A 21,287-nucleotide genomic window follows, 5' to 3' on the forward strand; every position below is an offset into this window, starting at 1 on the left:
TACTCTAGGACAGGGTTGGCACTTGTAGAATAGAATAGATTCTACTGTAGGATAGGATTGGCACCTCTAAAATAGAATAGACTCTACTATAGGATAGAGTTGGCACCTCTAGAATAGAAGAGATTCTACTATAGAATAGAGTTGGCGTCTCTAGAATAGAATAGAGTTGGCAGCTGTAGAATAGAAGCGACTACTATAGGATAGAGTTGGCACCTGTAGAATAGAATAGATCCTACTATAGGATAGGGTTGGCAACTGTAGAATAGAATAGATCCTACTATAGGATAGGGTTGGCACCTGTAGAATAGAAGAGATTCTACTATAGGATAGAGTTGGCACCTCTAAAATAGAATAGACTCTACTATAGGATAGGGTTGGCACCTCGATACTGTCAACAGGTACGTGTGGTGCAGGCAGAACATAAGCAGACTGAATGGAGCAGCTTTCTTAAGTGGATTGCAACAGCTAGGGACAGACAAAATGATCAACTACAAATTGATTTAGTTTAAATCTGAAGGGCTTTAAACGAACATTGAAAGGGGAGGGTGACCAATCTTTAGGATCTTTAGGACCAAATCCAAAGCATAAGTATGAGGAAGTGTGAGAAGGAAGGGGAACTCAGTGATAAAAAAACCCAGGGTCAGCCTGTAAAGGACTCACTAAAGCAGTGGTTCTCAACCTGTGGGTCGAGACCCCATTTGGGGTCGAACGACCATTTCACGGGGGTCGCCAAACAACAGTCCGCCATTTTTCCCCCCTTTTCCTTAGCTGTGCTACTCCCTTTTATTCTATTGGCATTTGAAAGCCAATGGAATAGACTCTCTTGAATAGAGTCTAATTCTACTGGCTTTCAAAAGCCAATAGGAATTGTCCAGGCTGTCTCTGCCGTGCTAAGCCCACCAAAAGTCCCATTCTGCAAACGGTGCTGCAAGTTGTCTGCAGCGAAGGCGAGCTGTCTGGAAGTTTCCACCCCTCCCTGCTGAGCAACTACTAAAAATGTAAGTAAAAGAGGGCCGGGGGTGGGAGGTGGGAGGCCGGCGGGTGCAGGGAGGGTTGCTGGCATGCGTGGGGCCCAGTGGGTGCCTTACCTCCTTTGGGCTGGGCCAGCTGGTGGCCTGCGTCGGCCTGCGCCATCTCTGCCACTTACGACCGGTTGGGTAGTCCTCGACTTACGACCAGTTGGGGTCACGGCATTAAAAAGGTTGAGAACCACTGCACTAGGATGTCTCTGCACTAATGCTCAAAGTATGAGGAATAAAAACAGGGTGAACCTGAAGTCCTAGTACAGGAGGACAGTATGATTATAGTTGCCATTACCAAAAGTTAAGATGAAACTCGTGACTGGAATGTACTGCTGGAAGTGTATAAACTGTTCAAAAGAAACAGACGTAACAGAAGAGATGGCAGGGTTGCATTATATGTAAGAAACAGGTACACCTCTACAGAAATGCATAAAACCAAGGGTGAACGCCACCTTGAATGCATGGGGGTTAATATAAAAGAGAAAAATAAAGAAATGACATTGCCATAGGTGTATACTATAGGTCAGTGGTGGCAAACCTATGGCACGCGTGCCAGAGGTGGCACTCAGAGCCCTCTCTGTTGGCACGTGCACTACTGCCAGCAGCAGGTCCATCAGGCCGCCACTGCTGCCCGGAGCAAGAGCCCCACTCAGCACAAAGGAGGCGAAGTGGCCGACTAGCAAGCTCCAGTAGAGGTGGTAGAGCAGAGGTCACCAACCATTGTTGATTGGTGGACTGGAAGAAAAGGGGGAAGCATTTTGCATGCGTGCACGGGGCCACAAGCACGCATGTGCTGCAAATGGGGTGGGGCTAGCGCCTGCGTGATACTCACTAGCCCTGCCCCATTCTTGCGTGGTGCAACGCCTTATATCTGCACCCCGTGGTGCGGTGGCGGCTATTTTTGCACCTTGCAGCACAGTGGCCCATTTTTGCGCCCCCGGTTTTTGCATGCCAGAGGTGGCACTCAGAGGTCCCTCTATTATGGTTCCGGCTAATGAAACACTTCAAAATCTTCCAGGCATTTATTTTCCTAAAAGTCAGTGATTGTTACAAAATGTTGGCACATGCATAATGGAGGGAGGCTAGGATCTAAGTTCTCATTATCCAATTAGTGTGAAGGTCAAATGTTTCCTTCCTCTTTCTTTCCCGGGCTTTACCCCCAACCCTCTTCTGCTCTGTATTAACCCCATAAATACCAGACAGTTCTGCATATTGTCAAAAGCAAGAATATACGATATTTGCAGCGTTGACAGCCTCCCTGCGTCCTTGAGGGCACCACAATGCTGATAGGCCCCTGGCACTTTGCAATAAATAAATGGGTTTTGGGTTGCGGTTTGGGCACTCGGTCTCTAAAAGTTTTGCCATCACTGCTATAGGTCACCCAACTAAAGAGAAGAAATAACGAACATTCTGCCAATGAGCTAAACAAAGTGTGCAGGAAATGCACCACAGTAATAATGGGTGACTTTAACTAACCTGACATCAACTGGGAGATCAAACTCTGCAGCAACTGGGAGATCAAACAGGTTTCTGATCAGCCTAGCTGACAACTTTGTCATTCCAGAAGATAGAGGAGGGAACTGGAGGATCCGCTGTTCTGGACTTAATTCTCACTAATAGAGATGAAATGATAGAGAGGGTGGAAGTTGCGGGAATTAATGGTCATTAAGCAAGAACTTATTTTCTTCCGTCAAGTGCTCGGTTGGTGACATGGGATAGTTTTTTTTTTATTATTATTCTCTTGGTCTAGTTTTCTCCCTTAATGCACTGCAGCTCTGGGGTGCAGCTGTACACGGTGGTGGGATTCAGATATGTGAACAACCGGTTCTCTGTGTGGATGCCACTTCCGGAAGTCTGTTCTGGGCTGTGGGGAAAACTGCACGCGCAGCAAATTGCCATGCTTTCTCCCCCCACAAACCTCATAACCTCTTGATACCCTTTGTCCCAATGAAGCAGCCAAAAGGTCATCCCCTTTTAACTTAATACCTCACCTACCTAAATAGATAATATGCTTAAGTTACTTCCTATCTCTTCCTGCCTTTGTCAGTTCTTTCTCCTTTTGATCTACTGTATTTGTTCTTTACCTGGTCTCTGATCAGGTAATATATATTACTAGAAAATAGTTGCTTATATGAAGGAATTTTCCAATGCAGAAACTTTATGTCAGCATCTAATGGTTAAACTTATGAATGTAAAATGTCAGCATTTAATGGCAAAGCCTATGTATGTAAAAAGTATATAAAAACCAATAAACACACAGAGACTCTCAAGCTGTCTCAAGCCGTGACAAGCAGCTCTGCAGCAGCTTCAAATCTCTGCTCAAGACATGCCTGAGTCTTTTTCTTAGCGTCTTTACACTGGGCTTGGGCAACAAAAAATTAGCTATCAGTTCTGCCAAAGGGGTGCAAACTGGCTGAATCCCATCCCCAGCTGTACATCATCTCGGTGTCGTAGTAAGCGAGCTAACCTGATGGAAGGAGAGTTTGTTTTGCTAAGCCTGTGGATCAGCTCTGCAAGCATTTTCTAAACATATGTGGACCAGGTGCTCAGCCCATTGTTTTGTTGTTCTTCTAGGGGAAGTGTTTCCTTTGGCTTGCCCCAACGCTCAACATGCGTGGTGCCAGATCCTCAACATATCAGAGCTACAAGCTTCTTTCTTTGCCTATTCGGGAAGATACCCCAACGAAACAATGTTGAATGTTTCCACTCCGCAAGGAAGCAAATATAGTTTATACCTGGGTGTCGCATTGGCCATCGGCTCCAGTATCTTTGTGGGATCCAGCTTTATACTGAAAAAGAAGGGCCTTCTGCGAATGGCGGCAAAAGGTTTCACGAGAGCTGGTAAAAAATAAATAAAAAATAGATACGGCTTTTAAATATTTTTTTTTTTTAAATTTGGAATCCAATCTGAGCTTGTCTATCTCCAGGGTGTATTTAATATGAGGCAATTCTGGTTTTTAGGTGGGTTTTTTTCCCCTGTCCTATTGTTGGAGGTCTGAGAAGAGGGGGGCTTTTTGACAGTAAATAATTACTAAAGAAGATAAGGTGACTAACCGTCGTCCTTTAGGGAGGACAGTCCTCCTTTTGTAAGTTCTGTCCTCTCTCGAAAAGTGTCCTCCTACATGTCCTCCTTTTTGATATTTGAAGACTAAAATCTGTAAATCTCCGTATTCGATCGATGCCGAGCCGATCTGTTGCGTGTGATGTGACGTATTTGTATTTGACATGACGATTCGTCAAGGCTCAGTACAGTGCGGCGAGACGCGATTATGAGACGTATGCGCTCCGCACAGGAGAATTGTTTTGAGAGAGTGCACCGCGTGCAAGAGTGCGCCGCGCGCAAGAGTGCACCGCACGCAAGTGGCTTTGTTTACTTCTTACCGAAACACGACACGGCACACACGCACGCATTAGACTCACTTTTTTTTCTTCAATTTATTTGTGTCCTCCTTCTCATTGTAAAAAAGTTGGTCACCTTAAAGAAGAGTTGTTGGGGAAAAAAATTACATCCACACTATTTTGATCTTTACATGTGTACAAAACTTTTCAGCCCACAAGTGGTCTTGAAACGACTTAAATTAGGTGAAAGAAATTTAATTACTCTTCTGTTAACTAAGTTTAATAACTTAGTTCCTATTTAACTCACACCCATAATACGGTAGGTTTATTTGCTTTTTATCCCATCTTCGTTATTGTTTATAAATAACTCATTCTCTTTTGCAAACATTCCTAAAAACCCTTTTCCTGTGAAGTGAGTTGGGCTGAAAGGAACTGGCCCAAATTCACTCAGCCTGGCTTTCATGCCTAAGACAGGTCTAGAACTGACAGTATCCTGGTTTCTAGGCCAGGGCCTTAATTTCTTCCTAAGTGATCTGGATGAGGGAATAGAAGGAGCAACTCGTCAAATTTGCAGATGACACCAAACTGGGGGAACTGGAAGATAGATTGAAGATTCAGAAAGATCTTGATTGGGCTCTAGCCAACAAGATGCAGTTCAGTGGTGAAAAAAGCCAGATCCTGCACTTAGATAGGAAAAAGAACAGAAAGTACAGAAAGAGTATAGAGAAGAGCAACAAAGATTATTAGGGGACTGGAGGCTAAAACATATAAGGAACGGTTGCTGGAATTGGGTATGTCTAGTTTAAAGAAGAGAAGGACGAGGGGGGACATGATAGCAGTCTTCCAATATCTCAGGGGCTGCCCCAAAGAAGAGAGAGTCAAGCTAATCTCCAAAGCACCTCAAGGCAGGACAGGAAGCAACGGATGGAAACTAACTAAAGAGAGAAGCAACCTAGAACTAAGGAGAAACTTCCTGACAGTTAGAACAATTAACCAGTGGAACAGCTTACCTCCAGAAGCGGTGAATGCTCCAACACTGGAAGTTTTTAAGAAGCGACTGGACAGCCATTTGTCTGAAATGGTATAGGGCACAGGTCGGCAACCTGCGGCTCCGGAGCCGCATGCGGCTCTTTGAGCCTTCCCATGCGGCTCCCAGCCTCCTCTGCCTTTGCAGAGAGAGACAAAGACAGAGAGAGGAATTGCGCTTCCCTGCTTCTCTCTCTCTCTCTCTCTCTGTGTGTGTGTGTGTGTGTGTGTGTGTGTTCTGTGTGTGTGTGTGTGTGTGTGTGTGTGTGTGTGTGTGTGTGTGTAAGAAAGAGAGTGCACTCACAGTGTTCTCCGAGGAGCTGAAAAGCTTACTGGGCGGAGCTCTTCCCTTTGCTGCGTTTCTGCAGGAAGCAGGAAGGGCAGCAGAGAGTTAGCTAGCCCAGCTAGGCTGACTCAGGAATTCTGGGAGTTGAAGTCCATGAGTCATAAAAGAGACGAGGTTGCCTACCCCTGATCTTGTTGACAACAGCCTGAAGCTTGTCAGGTGAGCAGCAGATAGGAGAGGGGGGGAGAAAGAGAGAGAGAGAGGGAGAGAGAGAGAGAGAGAGGAAAGAGAGAGAGAATAAGAAAGAGAGCGGGGGAAAAGGAGTGGCAGACCAAGGGCAGATAGAGAGGGAGAGAGAGAGAGAGAGAGACCCTTTTGACATCTAAAATGAAGATAACACTGCATATATCCTTTTTTTTACCTCTGTGTGTGTGTGTGTGTGTATGTATATATATATACATACATACATATACATATACATATATATATACACACACACACACACACAAACACACACACACAAACACACATACACCTATAATAAAGGTAAAAAAGGATATATGCAGTGTTATCTTCATTTTAGATATCAAAATGGTTTTGCGGCTCCCAGTGTTTTGTTTTTGGTGGGAAACGGGTCCAAGTGGCTCTTTAAGTGTTTTGGGTTGCCTACCCCTGGTATAGGGTTTCCTGCCTGAGCAGGGGGTTGGACTAGATGACTTCCAACTTTATTATTATTGTTGTTATTGTTGTTGTTATAAAAACAAATGCACAGGTATAGACTAGGTCAGTGGTTCTCAACCTTTCTAATGCCGTGACCCCATAATACAGTTCCCCATGTTGTGGTGACCCCCAAGTGGGTGTGGCCACCAATAAGAGGGAGTAGCACAGCTAGGGAAAAGGGAACAAAATGGTGGACAGCATGGTTTGGCGACTCCCATGAAATGGTCATTCGACCCCAAATGGGGTCCCGACCCACAGGTTGAGAACCACTGGACTAGGTAGTACATGGCCCTACAATAGTAACTAGTAGTGAGAAATATCTAAGTATCCTAGTGCAGAGATCCCCAACCCCCAGTCCGTGGACCGGCAGTGATGCACAGCATGGCAGAAACTTGCTGCACAAGCAACGAAGCCCCATATGCAGAATGCAGGCAGTACATGAAACCACGCCCTCTCCGGTCCATGAAAAAACCTTTCTCCACGGAACCAGTCCCCGGTATCCAAAAGGTTGGGAGCCGCTATCCTAATGGACCATCCCTTAGGTATCAGACAACAGTTTGCAATGCCAAAAAGGTCATTGCAGTCCACAGAGGGATAGCATCAAGATCACAAGAAGTGATGGTACTGTTTTATACTGCCCTCGTGAGGCCACACTTGGAATGCTGCATCCAGTTTTGGTCACCATGATGCAAAAAAGACGTCAAAGCTCTAGAAAAAGTGCAAGGTCACTTGTCCGGGATACCCTAAGATCTCCTGCCTTGGGCAGAGGGGTTAGACTAGAAGACCTTCAAGGGTCCCTTCCAGCCCAAAGCTCTATGGTTCTTATTATTAAAGAATTGTTGCCGATATAATTCTCCCTTTGGTTACAATGGAATAAGGATGACTCCCAAAAAATTCTCCTTTGCAGACAATATTGGAAAAAGAGTACGTATTTGAACAGAAAGGTGAGTTGTAGGTTTTTCTTCTGAAAATGTTTCTTTTTTCCTGTTTCCTAGGAGAGGGGGGCTATTCTTATCTCAAAGAATGGTTATGGTGGGCAGGATTGCTTTCAAGTAAGTATTAAAGCTTCAAAACTTTTCAATTTATTTACATGTAGCTATTTTTTTTTTTTTTTTGCACACTTCTTGCTAAAAAAAAAAAACCTGGCAGTATATTTGTTACTAGTTAGACTTCCTCTGCCTCAATATTACTGCGATATGAATGGAAAAAGCAGGTCCATGTCCATTTGTCAGAAATTCTTCTTGTGGAAGGGCTGCAGTGTGAGTGTTCTATCCCAGCCTATGTGAGTCCTTGTTAACTCACAAGGACAATCCCCTCTTTTAACAAGTAGGCTGGAAATGCAGGAAAAACAAACCCTTTTTATAAATTAGGTACAGACCTGCAAAATGTCCCCAAAGCAAAGGCAAACAAAACACGATGTAAACGGAGAATTGTCCAAGGCAAACAAAACACAATTCAAATGGAGAATTGTTCACAGGCAAGGCAAATGAATCTGATTCCATGAAACTTGAGTCCTTTGCAAACGGTTGCCTTCAGCAACCAGCACCGCCCACACCTTCCCTTTTTATTATGCAGCGCCAAGGCGTGGCTTCTCAATGCCTTCTCCTCCTCCCTTGGAGTCGCCCCATTGCCTCCCTCTGTCCTGCTCTTGTTGCCTGTCTGCGTTTACGAGCGTCTATGATGTCTTCCAGCTGTGAGTCCTCAGAGTCTGACTCAGCTTCCCTGCACAGCTGGGTCTCAGTCTGAGCACAAGTGGAGGGGCCAGGCTCTTCATCAGATTGTAAGTCCTGGAGCTCATCAGAGCCTTCCTCTGGCTCTGATGGCTCTCCAGGCCCCTCCTCCTCCTCCTTCTCTGATTCCCTGGATTCAGCTTCCAGGTCCAGTGGTTGGCATGGACTCAACAACAGTGGGTCTTTTTATGCTTGTATGGTCTGTGGCAGATCAGGGCTTAAATGCACGAGAAAAAGTCTGTTAAAAAAGCATTCTGGAAGTTCAACCTGCAATTTACAAGCTGCAGTGTGGTCAATGGGACAATGGACTCATCTCTTCTATCCCTCCCCCCCCCATGCAATGGCAGGTGTGTGATAGATGGAATACCTGAAATAACACACTTGCTTATGAATTAAGAGTTAGATGTTGAATGCTAGCTGTTTCTTGGACAAATATCCACGTGTCATGTTTGCCATGCAGAGTATTGGTGATTTTGTAGTAACAATCCAGTCTACGGGGATGTCGGCTTACCCTCAGAAGGGAACGGTTAAGTCTCTTGTGTGGTACTCATGATTTGCAATCAATGTGGATGTTTACTTATTTTAATTGCATAGCTAAACCATTCCAATGGAGTATTTGGAGGCCTCGGATCTTACCGCCCTGGACAACCAGGTGGATGTGTCTACAGGAGGGGAGCAGTTTTAGCTGCTTTTCCCTCTCTCCTATTTTTTTGTTTTGTTTAAATTTCTTTTCGTTGCTTGGGTGGGAGAAATAAGTCAGAAACAAATCAGTGATAGAAAACTAGGAGTAGATATATGCTGACACTCCAGAACGTCTCCTCCCTGACGTTGAATTGATGGCTTTCTTGACAGCAACCCAGTTTCAGTAAGTGGCGGAAATGTAGGAGGATGAGACTATCGTGTTGTTGTTGTAGTAGTAATAGTTGTTGTTGTTGTTATTATTATTATTATTATTATTATTATTATTATTCATCTCTGAGGCTGAAATCTTCCATGTTGGGGAAATGGCACCATCCTCGGGAAACTGTATAGGGCAATCCATTTTTCAGTGTGCATCTCTGCACTCAGTTTGTGACTCAGCTACTATGTATAGATAAGGCAGATAAAAAGGTTTTCGTATTAGATTAGCATTAGTAAACAGTTTCAGTAAAAAGGGAGTGCTGAAATATTATAAAACATGGTTTATATTGCGAGGGATGATTATGGGATGCCATTCTCTTCCTTAACTTTTAATGAGGAATCTTTAGAAATGGATTGTTTCACTCTTTGTCTGTGTGTGGGTGGAGAGAGAGGGGGGAAGGGAGGGAGAGGGAGGGACAGGGAGGGGGAGGGAGAGGGAGGGACAGGGACAGGGGGAGGGAGAGAGGGAGGGACAGGGAGAGGGAGGGAGAAAGGGAGAGGGAGGGAGAGGGAGAGGGAGGGGGAAGGGAGGGAGGGGGAGGGGAAGGGAGAGAGGGGGAGAGGGAGGGAGGGAGGAAGGGAGAGAGAGAGAGAGAGTGTGTGTGTGTGTGTGTGTGTGTGTGTGTGTGTGTGTGTGTGAGAGAGAGAGAGAGAGAGAGAGATGTATGCTTTAATCGGTTCCAAAGATTATATCTCTGGAGTAATTCTAATTTGCTGTCGCTTTTGGCAGTGGGAATAGGAGAAGCTGCAAACTTCGCGGCCTACGCCTTTGCCCCTGCAACTCTAGTCACTCCACTGGGGACACTAAGTGTCCTTATAAGGTGAGTACAATTAATACACAGTACAATTGCTTTGCCAACTGAGACATCTGGGATTACAGTTCAAGCAGTGGCTTAATGGGACTGTAAGTTGCAGGCTCTCTTGCTCCTATTTTAGCTAAACCGTGTCCATATTGTCTTTCTAAAGCAGTGTTTCCAAAATTTGGCAACTTTAGGATGTGTGACAACGTACCACACTCCATATATGTTAGAATGTTGCAATATAAAGAGTTTTGGACTATGCATAAATACACAGCACTGCCCATAACTTGTGTTCCTGCAAAAATACATGTTTTTTTCCCCTAATATTGATTCTTTTAATATATATAGGATTTGAACTGAGAATCTGGCCTTGACAATTACATTAGCCAAGTACAGTAACAAAGTAGGTTTGTAAAGGCAATTGCATATAGACACACAATTTATATACTCTTTGGCTGTTAGGGGGGGCATCATTGGGGTCTCAGTCAAAAGACCATGTACAGTTCTTCATTTACTTCTCTTTAAAAAGTCAGGAAGAGCAGTTGTAAAGCTTGGCAGAGTTATTACTAAACTGCTCATATGGTGATGTGTCTAGGACGATAACAAAATAATAATAGTAATGTGCAAAAGTTGTCAATTTATAACACTGTTCTTGGTTCTTATTCGTTCTAGCTGTTCAGAACTTCAGTTTCTATGTTTGTTACATTCCTAAGGGTTCGACCTTTGCTTAATTTCTCCTTTTTTTGAAAATTCCAAACAGTGCAATATTGTCTTCCTATTTCTTGGATGAAAGGCTTAACATTCATGGAAAGCTGGGCTGTGTGTTAAGCATTCTGGGTTCCATAGTGATGGTGATCCATGCTCCCGAAGAGGAACAAATCACATCATTGGATGACATGGAAATAAAATTGAAAGATCCAGGTATGCTTACTAGAGAGCTATCATAGAATGTGATGACTCCCCCAGACACTTCCCCAGATGCCTCTTCATATGCTACTTCAGAGGAGGATGAGCCCATCCTGGGCATGTTAGGAGGAGAGGCAGCTGAGGGCTCTGAGCCAGGAATGGAGGGGCTGAGGCAGGGGAGTGACTGACGAACAGCTGGCTGAGCTAGAGGCAGGAGAGGCACAGCTGCAGCTGGGAAGCCCAGTGGAGAGGTCACACAGCTGGTCAGTGGAGAGGAAGAAGAACTGCTTCCTCTGCCCGATCCGAGAACACATAGGGCTGAGAGGAGGCAGGCACAATGGAGGTCAGCCAGGCTACTTGCAAGGAGGCAGCCTCATCCCTCTTGATGGGCTGCACCAGGAAGCAGTTATTTAACTCAGCAAGGGGAGTGAAATGATGCGGGGAACAATGTATCTGTTTCCTTGCTGTGTGTTCTTCAGCCATTATGATTCTTGCCTTGAACTTTGGATTGTGGCTTTTCAACCCAGGACCTGCCTTTGCCTTGGGGATTTGCTTTTGCCTAGTGGATTTGCCTTGCCCTTGCGCTATAGACTAACACTGGCTTCTTTTGAGTAGCCTGTTGAACTCATTGGGGTGGGCTGGTGCTGGCAAAGGGAATTGCTGGGGAATACTAACTCAGGCTTGGAAGCCTTAATAAAGACTCCTAACACCCAAGGTACGTTTGTGTGAGAGCGGGACAGCACATAGAATGAGCCTCAGTTACGAAAGTGTTTCATCATAAATGTATTTAAATTAGGCTAGAATCTATTTATTTGTCCTATAAACAGATATGGGATTTTGCATGGTCTTTTCGCATGTACAATGTTGCACCTGACATGGAGATGCTGAATGGAAATAGGCTAACACAGAAGGAGAAAGGATTCTGCTTCCAGACTGCTCCCAGGCTCTCGGTAACCGGAACATAGTGAAAATCAAATAACAGGATTTCAGGATTCCATCTCAGTGTTTCTCAACCTCAACCACTTTGAGATCTATGAACTTTGGAGTTGAAGTCCATACATCTTGAAGTTACTGAGGATGAGAAATACTGGCATAGGAGAAGCCTTACAATTAGATTTTGGCCAAGTGCGATTGGACACCCAACGAATTTCTCTCCAGTGCGTAAGTTCTCAGTGTACATACAAGCAACAAGAGATAAACCATGATCGTAATCATAAAATGCATTCATCATAAATCATAAGATACAACACTCAGTGATAGTCATAGGATACTAGCAATAAACATATATCATACTAGGAGACTAAATAAAACAATATAAACTGTAAAATACAAGCAACAAAGTGATAGTCATAAGAAGATAAGGAAACAGGTAATTGGAAAGATGAGAAAGATAATAGTAATACAGCCCTATTAAGTAATTTGAAAGTGTTGTGGGAATTAACTGTTTAGCAGAGTGATGGCATAGGGGGAAAAAACTGTGTGTCTAGTTGTTCTGATGTGCAATGCCCTATAGCAGACATGTCAAACTTGCGATGTCACATGACGTCACACGACGTATCGGAACTTTCCCCCCATTGATGGCAATGGGGTGGGCGCAGTTTCCTCGTGACGCATCCAGCCCACGGGCTGACAGTTTGACACCCCTGCCCTATAGCATCGTCTTGAGGGAAGAAGTTGAAACAGTTTACGTCAGGGGTCCCCAATCCCCAGTTCGTGGATCGGTAACAGGCCGCAGCATGCCTGCAACCGGTCCACACAAACAAGCAAAGCCCCATCCGTGGGATGCAGGTAGCACACAAAACCACACACTCTCCAGTCTGTGGGAAAACCTTTCTCCATGGAACTGGGTCCCGGTGCCCAAAAGGTTGGGGACCTCTGGTTTACATACAAGATCCTCGATGGAAGACAGGCTGGTAGCAATTTTTTTTTCCGTAGTTTTAACAATTTGTTAAAGTCTGTGTCTGTTTTGTTTGGTTGCAGTGCTTAAATTCAAACATGTTCTACTCTACCTCAATTTTTAGAAAAATATCCAAAGGTTTGAACCTAGGGTTTATCAGTTTCCCTCGTAATGTTTCTCACACAGTTCTAAAAAGCTGCCTTTTCCTGACTAGGAATGCAGTAGAAATTGGTATCAATAGGAATTATTTCATAAGTGGTTCTCCATTGATGGAACACTGGATCAAATGCACTTGATCACATAAACCAGACATGTCAAACACAAGGCCCGGGGGCCGGATGTAGCCCGCGAAGTGGTTTCATGTGGCCTGCAAAGCCCTCCTGGAAAGAGTGAGGGAACGGCCCCCGCTGCCTTGGACCTGGCCCAGGCCGACCGGGAGCCAATGTACAATTTTGTGGTGGCCATCTATGCTGAAACGCATTCAGTCTTAGCTCCACAAGGCCATCTAGAAACAGCGAGGAACCAGCCCCTGCCGTATCAGCCCCGCCCCCTGGGTGCATGCTGGGGAGGTGTCACTCTTTGTGAGGAATGAAGAAATGGACCATGCCTTGGCACTTGCCCCGGTCCCACCCCCTTCTGCCAGAGACTCTCAGATCTGTCCACTCATGCCCAGCCCCCACAGGCACCCTTGACGCGAACGATGTCGAGCTGGCCATGCCCACTCAGTAGGCCACACCCACTCCATCCATGCCCACCCAGTAGGCTGCACCCACCCAGCCCCCCCAAGGGCAACCGCAATGCTGGTGCAGCCCTCAATGAAATTGAGTTTGACACCCCTGACATAAACTGTGATTGGACATCTTTGCTCTTATCTCAATCCTAACGTGTTGTTGTTTTCCTTCCCTGCAGTGTTCATCACGTTTGCTGCTGTCATAACTGTGACCTCACTGGTCCTTATCTTTGGTGTCGCTCCACGGTTTGGACAGACAAATATATTGGTCTACATCTCCATCTGTTCACTGATAGGGGCTTTTTCAGTCTCTTCCGTCAAAGGCCTGGGCATCGCTATTAAGGACATGCTTTATCAGAAACCAGTCTTCCGAAATCCACTGCTCTATGTTTTAGCAGTAATTTTGGTGCTGGCTGTTAGTACTCAAATCAACTATCTCAACAAATCATTGGACGTGTTTAATACGTGTCTGGTCACTCCCATTTATTACGTGTGCTTCACCACCACCGTGGTGATCTGTTCCGTTATCCTCTTCAAAGAATGGAACAGCATGGAACTTGGGGATATCGTTGGAACCTTGAGTGGATTCTTCACCATAATTATTGGTATTTTTTTACTTCACGCTTTCAAAAATGTCAGCATTACCTGGAACCAGTTGGCAGCTTCTGTGAAAAAAGACCCCAATTTGCCTCTGCATGCTTATGAGTCTCCTCATATGTTATTGGAAAATATGGACGCTCCCGTTTCGATATGTGATGAGGATAACACGCTGTTCAGCCGAGAGATGAACAACAGTAGCCGCCATTAAATCATCTCTCACAGCTTACCGCCAACCACAGCAATTTTCAGCCTCACTATCTCAGAATTTGGAGGAACCTGAAGGGGGGAATGTCATTTGCTTTAGGGTTAGGAAAGGATCATTCTAGTATTTCTGCATTTCCCATCTTTGACAGCATGCAAAGGTCACCAGTAGCAGTAATACTGTTTGAGTGACGACTACAGTTGCTAATAAACTGAATTTTATATGTAATGTATTTTCTAAATCATATTTTATATTTTTACTGTTTTAAAATAAGATGTTTGCTCAGGGCTAAGTGAAGATATTTTGTGAAAACCAGGATTTTTTCTAATGACCAGCATGTTAGTAAACTGGAAGTTTTAATTTATTCTAATTTTCCAAGTAGGAAACATCCCAAAAGAACCACTTCTCTTTTTTTTTTTTAGGTGTAACTTCCAGCAACAAAGTTTAAAGTCTACTGAAGTACATTAAATGAAAACAGTTAGCACTGAGTTAGCTCCAGACCAAGAAATCCTTACAGCAAACTCATGAAATCTGGGAGTTAAGTTGGTGTACACTAAACATTTCTAGAAAGCCTTTTAAGTTTTATTTGCCTCATCAGTTGCTTTTAATTGTTCAGGATGATAGATTAGTTTTTAAGACACACACATGTATACTCACAAATGATAAAGTCTCTTCCTTTTTACACAGAAGTATATTATGATACAGTGTTGATATTTTTTTTTTTTTAAAATCCATAGTGTCCTTTGTTATTTTGTGAACTGAAAAGTGACTTTGGTTGCAAGTCAATGTCTGAAGTAAAATTATCACTGCCAATAAATTTGGTTTCGAAATAGAATTCCATCTGTAAACATAGGCTTGGCTGTGTGGAGATTTTTTAGTTATCTCTTCAGTATTTAATATTAACACAGCTGGACAGGTTTTATTAAACAAATAAACAAATTATATATTTAGCTCGCAGTAATGGATAGGCATGGACTTGGATAATACAGTCTTTTAGCTCTGAATTTTTCTTATTACACTGGTTTATTAAGAATTGGCATCTGTTCCATGATAAGGAACCGGTTAAGGAAATACAAATTTGTAATTTTTATTTTAAATGGTCATTTAACTGTGTGCTTCATCTGAGAAGCATGAGCAGTGACAGTGAAGTGCCATCCGGGGGGGGGGGGAGATGCTTTTCTGTATCTGTATAAAGTTTGCTATAACTATTTAAAAATATTTAATATTTAATTTTCTGAATGGAAAATCGTTGGAACTTTTGATATAATATTGAAAAAAATGAATAAAAATGTTTTGATGAAGTGTATATTCTGCTGACAGTGGGCCAGTTTTTATATTTTGTATCAGCCTAATCAATCTGGAGAAACCTCCTTTGAAAAACCATGGAGGTGGCCTAAGCCAGGGGTAGGCAACCTTGGCTCTTTTATGACTCGTGGACTTCAACTCCCAGAATTCCTGAGCCAGCCATGCTGAGGGGAAAGGGAGAGGTTTCCAAGCTGAGCCATGCTGGCTCAGGAATTCTGGGAGTTGAAGTCCATGAGTCATAAAAGAGCCAAGGTTGCCTACCCCTGGTCTAGGCCTAGGGATTCAAATAGAGATAGGTCAGGGGTAGGCAACCTTGGCTCTGATGACTCATGGACTTCAATACCCAGAATTCCTGAACCAGCTATGCCGACTCAGGAATTCTGGGAGTTGAAATCTACAAGTCATCAAAGAGCCAAAGTTGCCTACCCCTGAGATAGGTCCACATAAGATTTATATGAAGAAACTATATATTTAGACAACCCACACAAGAGCGTGAATTGATTGCTGTTGAAGACTTTTACAATTAAGCCAAAGGATAGTTTACCCTTCTTCTGTACGATGTTCCCTAAATTTTAGCTATTTCTGGGAATGTCCCTTATTTTTAAGATGTTAACAAAACATAGGGCAAATTTCTGTGGTGGTGCCATTTTTAGAAGCAAAGACTACACGTGCTGCAATTTTGCAGAAAGTCTTTATGTAACGTGGTAAATAGAGTATTTCCCTCTGAAGAATATATTCTCGGCTTTAATATTTAAAAATGTGGGGCAAAGGGGTTACTGAAATCTTAACAATTAGATGTAGCTAAATAACATCTGCGAATGGTAATATCCTTTAGCTGCTACCCCTGGCACTTAACCTCTTTTCAAATGTAATTAACTTGGATTTATGTAAGCGGCATTGGTGTTCCTTAGCAGTAGAATCTAGATCGTTTAGGTGAAGTATCTACATGTAGGTAGAATTATGTATCCCAAAGATGCTTTTTCACAAAGCAACTGGACTTTCTTGTTTTTCTTTGAAGACGTTTCGCTTCTCATCCCAGAAGCTTCTTCAGCTTTGACTGGATTTATACTCCTTGCAGACAGCTGGTCATTTGCATTCTTTTAGAGCAGGGGTAGTCAACCTTGGCTCTTTTATGACTCATGGACTTCAACTCCCAGAATTCCTGAGCCAGCATGAGAGAGTCGTTAATGCTATCTGGAGGCTTATCTGTGTCTTCAGGGTCACCTGAATAATGCAAATGGAGGGGGAGCCTTCTTGGAACTGTTGAAAGGACTATGTTCTAGACTGGAGATAGATGATGTCAGATCCCTCCCCTTCTGTTGAAGAAATGTCTTCAAAGAAAAATAAGAAAGTCCAGTTGCCTTGTGAAAAAACATCTTTGGGATAACTATGACCTGGATGACTGAGAATCTCCATAGACATGTAGGATTATGTAATTTTTTTCCCCCTAAACAGAACTGCAAAATAACCTTCGTTGATTTTGAACACTTTCAGGATAAAGCAAAAATATCTACTTTCCTTTTGGGGTCTGCAATGCACTATATCTAAGATGGCTTGGATGCTTCTGAAGCACTGCGTGACACAAGAAATTAAGTCCCCATGAAACTTTAGGATGAACTCTGGAATGGTCGTAATTTATAACATAGTCCAGAGGTCCCCAACCTTTTGGGCGCCAGGGACCGGTTCTGTGGAGAAAGGTTTTTCCATGGACCGGAGAATGCATGGTTTTGTGTGCTGCCTGCATCCCATGGATGGGGCTTTGCTTGTTTGTGTGGACCAGTTGCTGGCATGCTGTGGCCCAGTACCGGTGCACAGACCGGGGGTTGGGGACCCCTGACATAGTGAATAATTTAGGAACTATCTTAATAATGAATGTGAATCTTTAGTTTTGCCCCACACACTCCCCTGAAAATGAAAATCAGTAGTTCAACCTTTCGTCACAACTTCATATTTATTATATGAAGTATATTTATTAAGACACATTTTGCTATACATTATTTCCCTGGCAGTGCAGCCCGTTTTGCAATTGATAAAACCAAAATAACCATCTGATTAAAGAAAACACTCCAGTTTGTTAACGAAGTTGGGAGTGTGTTCTGTTTTTGCTAAACACCAAACTGAACGTGCAGCATACAGTAAAGGAGTCAATACGTTGTACTTTTAAATAGTCTAGGACGTACTAAATTCTCACTTCATCTGGAAACCTATGTGCAGTGCATATTTACAATACATAAATGGTATTTAGAATACATTTATTATGAATGCCGTGTTTCATAAAAGTCCTTCTGATTTCTAGAGATTGAAAAGTTTTAAAGAGGCTTTAATAATATTACTCTTGGGTGAAGGACGATATAGCAGATCAAATTGAAAGGGTAATTTTCTTCATTAACTTAGTAACTGCTTAAACAAGTCACAAGTACTGGAAGGTCTTCTGAGATTCCTGTGTCCTTCCTAACATCTGTTTCGAGCGCGGCAGAGTTTTTGAGCAGCTTCTAATCCAGGAGAGCTGATATTTTTTGTGCAGTACTAATCTTCTTTGTCCCTATTTTCCTGACAAGCTACAAGTTCTGTAGGAGACTCACAGCCTCAATTCTCCACATACCGCCTATCACCTTTATATTCACCAGGAGTCGTGGCCAAGCCAGTGTACACCAACTTCTTGTGTTGGCTGGAAAGGGATGTGGCCAAACACATCTGGAGACCTCAACGATGGGTAGGAGTATAAACGATAATCACTTTAAATCAGTGTTTCTCAACCTTGACAATTTTAAGGCATGTGGACTTCAACTCCCAGAATTCCACAGCCAGCATTGCTGGCTGTGGAATTCTGGGAGTTGAAGTCCACATGCCTTAAAATTGTCAAGGTTGAGAAACACTGCTTTAAATATTGTTCTTTCAAGTCAACAGCTGACTTGTCAACTTGTGCTGAATTTGGGTTATACTGTACAGTAGTTTTATCCTGCTACAAACGGCCATTTCCCCCCCCCTCCGTAAACCACACTGGGGTCCTCTTGATAACAATATTGTTTAAATAGCCAAAGGGACTTTAAATGGGTTGATAAAGCGTCTTCCTGTTGTGATTCCGTGCCAGCCTGTGCTCGCAACAGCTGAGTCTGAAGAATCTGAGGAGGAGGTGGAGGAGGCATTTGAAAGGCCATCGGGGGCAGAAGGAGGCTCTGATGAATTACAGGACTCACAGTTTGATGCAGAGCCTGGGCCCTCCAGTTGTGTTCCTGATAAAGCTCAGCTGTGTGAGGAGAATGAGTCAGACTCGGAAGACCCATACCTGATGGACTTGCTAATTGATGCTCGCACACGTCGTCAATTAGCAAGAGTAAATCAACAGCAGTCAATGCGGCACCTCCAGAGTAAAAGGAGAAGGCAATGAGAGGCAACGCCTTGGGTCTGCTGTATAAAAAGAGGAGGTGTGGGCGGTGCTGGTTGCTGAAGGCAACCGTTTGGAAAGTGCTTCTTGGAATCCTGGTCTGTTCGTCTTGCTTATGAATTCTCTTCTGTTTGCATCGTGTTTCCTGTGGACTATTTCCTTCCTTTGGACTTGAGTTTTGCTGTTTGTGTTTTGGACTATTTGACAGGTTTGTCACCCATATTAAAAGGGGTTTGTTTTGTTGTAAAGTCTCCAGCCTATTGTATCAGCAGGGGTTTGGTCCTTGTGCCTTTAACAAGGACGGCAATAGGCTGGAACAGGACACTTCCACAGACACAGGAGCAATATCCACAATTGCCTTGTCCTTCTAAGCAGCATCCAGGACTGTGTCTCTGGGAAGAATCCAGCAGCATCTATGAAATGGTATTTCTTTATTGTGAATTCTTGCACCTGCCAAGTTTATGGTCAGGAGGAAGAGTCTTCAGCTATACATTCAATCATATGCAGAAGATCCTGAAACGTAGGACGCCCTTCTGGTTTCTAGAAATGGAAAAAGATTTTAAAAAGCTGTAATAATTTATATTTATTTTTCTTTTGTGACCCATAATATGCAAATAGTCCTCCCTTAGCAATGGTTCAAAGTTACAACCAACCCTTCAAAAGCTACTTACATACACCTGCTGTCACATAACTACCTTTTGGGTGCCTAGTAACTGGCTCACTTTTATAGCCTGTGGCAGTGTTTCGGTCACATTTATAATGTTTTCTTGCTGGTTTCTCGCTTCTTTGGGTGTTTTTGTAAGAGCCGTGGTGGCACAGTGGTTAGAATGCAGTATTGCAGGCTAATTCTGCCAACTGCCAGCAGTTCAGTTCCCTCTATCTCAAGGTTGACTCAACCTTCCATCCTTCTGAGGTCAGTAAAATGAGGACCCAGATTGTGCGGGGCATCATGCTGACTCTGTAAATTGCTTAGAGAGAGGTTTGTTATTATTATTATTAACGGATGGATGGATGGATGGATGGATGGATGGATGGATGGATGGATGGGTTGATTGATTAGCCTTTGGAATACTGTATCCAGTTTTGGTCACCATGATGTAAAAAAGATGCTGAGACTCTAGAAAGAGTACAGAGAAGAGCAACAAAGATGACTAGGGGACTGGAGGCTAAAGCATATAAGGAACGGTTGCTGGAATTGGGTATGTCTAGTTTAATAAAGAGAAGGATGAGGGGGGACATGATAGCAGTGTCCCAGTATCTCAGGGGCTGCCACAAAGAAGAGGGAGTCAAGCTATTCTCCAAAGCGCCTGAAGGCAGGACAAGAAGCAACGGATGGAAACTAATCAAGGAGAGAAGCAACCTAGAACTAAGAAGAAATTTCTTGACAGTTAGAACAATTAATCAGTGGAACAACTTGCCTGCAGATGTTGTGAATGCTCCAACACTGGAGGTTTTTAAGAAGAGATTGGACAACCATTTGTCTGAAATGGTATAGGGTTTCCTGCCTGAGCAGGGGGTTGGACTAGATGACCTCCAAGGTCCCTTCCAACTCTGTTATTCCATTCCTCTTTACTTTGGCTCACTCTTTATACCAGAATACAGTAATAGGACTAATGCAAGTGAAATGCAAGATAGCATACCTCATGCCAGCACTTTACCATCAAGTCATAAATATTCTTAGAAGCTAACTTGGGTCGAAATAGCCGGTGTCCTTGGGTAATCATAGTCACCACTTCATAGTTTGTGTTTGTCTCAAAGGGCATTTTCCCTTCTGTGAACACTTCCCACATGAGAACTCCTGAAAAATCAGAGAAGAGATTAGTCAGGATGGGAGGCGGAGTGGAGCAGGCAGGATGGGAGGCAGAACGGTGACAGGGGGCGGTTTTTGGGCACTCGGTCTCTAAAAGGTTCACCATCACTGTTATATAGTAATAGATCTATCTATAATATAGTAATAGTATAGATGTATAATAAAAGATCTCCATAAAAACAAGTGACTGTCATTATATAAAATTTATTTACTTATCTATTTAAGTTTGTATGCTGCTCATCTCGCTACGGAGAGCAAACATTACCACCCAAACTCGCTTAGGTGAGATGGGTGATGTAGAAAAAATAAAACAAATAAAACACTCAGAACAGTTAACCAGAAACATGTGTTCTGCGATATATTTGGAAACAACTAGAACAGTGGTTCTCAACCTTTTTAATGCCGCGACCCCCAACTGGTCGTAAGTCGGGGACTACTCAACTGGTGCAGCACCATTTGCAGAATGGGACTTTTGGCGGGCTCAGCAGGGCAGAGACAGCCTGAACAATTCCTATTGGCTTTTGAAAGCCAATAGAATTAGACTCTATTCAAGAGAGTCTATTCTATTGGCTTTCAAAAGCCAATAGAATAAAAGGGAGTAGCACAGCTAAGGAAAAGGGGGAAAAAAT

The 21,287-nt window shown here is 43.4% G+C and overlaps 2 protein-coding genes and 1 long non-coding RNA gene across 8 annotated transcripts in view; 1 reads left to right on the forward strand and 2 right to left on the reverse strand.

Moving 5' to 3' along the window:
* The window catches only part of NIPAL1 (NIPA like domain containing 1), a 16,975-nt gene extending 1,413 nt beyond the window's left edge, over positions 1-15,562 (forward strand). The window contains exons 2-7 of one of the 2 annotated variants that reach the window (XM_039368313.1): positions 3,597-3,863; positions 7,389-7,445; positions 9,754-9,844; positions 10,584-10,744; positions 13,536-13,961; positions 14,581-15,562. In XM_039368313.1, the coding sequence (XP_039224247.1) occupies positions 3,597-3,863; positions 7,389-7,445; positions 9,754-9,844; positions 10,584-10,744; positions 13,536-13,961; positions 14,581-14,606 (1,028 nt within the window). In that variant the 3' untranslated portion in view covers positions 14,607-15,562. Of the gene's footprint in view, positions 1-3,596; positions 3,864-7,388; positions 7,446-9,753; positions 9,845-10,583; positions 10,745-13,535 lie in introns of both variants that reach the window. The other variant, XM_039368312.1, reaches the window with a different exon arrangement.
* Positions 15,563-17,388: 1,826 nt separating this feature from the next.
* LOC120319442 lies at positions 17,389-18,660 on the reverse strand. Its single transcript, XR_005559762.1, has 2 exons — positions 18,384-18,660; positions 17,389-18,220 (listed from the first exon to the last, which is right to left on the reverse strand). It is a non-coding gene; the product is annotated as an uncharacterized LOC120319442 (long non-coding RNA).
* Positions 18,661-19,037: 377 nt separating this feature from the next.
* TEC (tec protein tyrosine kinase) overlaps positions 19,038-21,287 on the reverse strand; it is a 68,552-nt gene continuing 66,302 nt past the window's right edge. For all 5 annotated transcript variants that reach the window (XM_039368300.1, XM_039368299.1, XM_039368304.1 and 2 more), the window contains 2 exons: positions 20,489-20,646; positions 19,038-19,388 (listed from right to left, as the gene is read on the reverse strand). In XM_039368300.1, coding sequence (XP_039224234.1) covers positions 19,314-19,388; positions 20,489-20,646 — 233 coding nt within the window. In that variant the 3' untranslated portion in view covers positions 19,038-19,313. The remainder of the gene's footprint in view (positions 19,389-20,488; positions 20,647-21,287) is intronic.

Source organism: Crotalus tigris, unplaced genomic scaffold, assembly GCF_016545835.1.
Source record: "Crotalus tigris isolate CLP2741 ecotype Arizona unplaced genomic scaffold, ASM1654583v1 scf7180000020728.642097, whole genome shotgun sequence".
Taxonomy (NCBI): domain Eukaryota; kingdom Metazoa; phylum Chordata; class Lepidosauria; order Squamata; family Viperidae; genus Crotalus; species Crotalus tigris.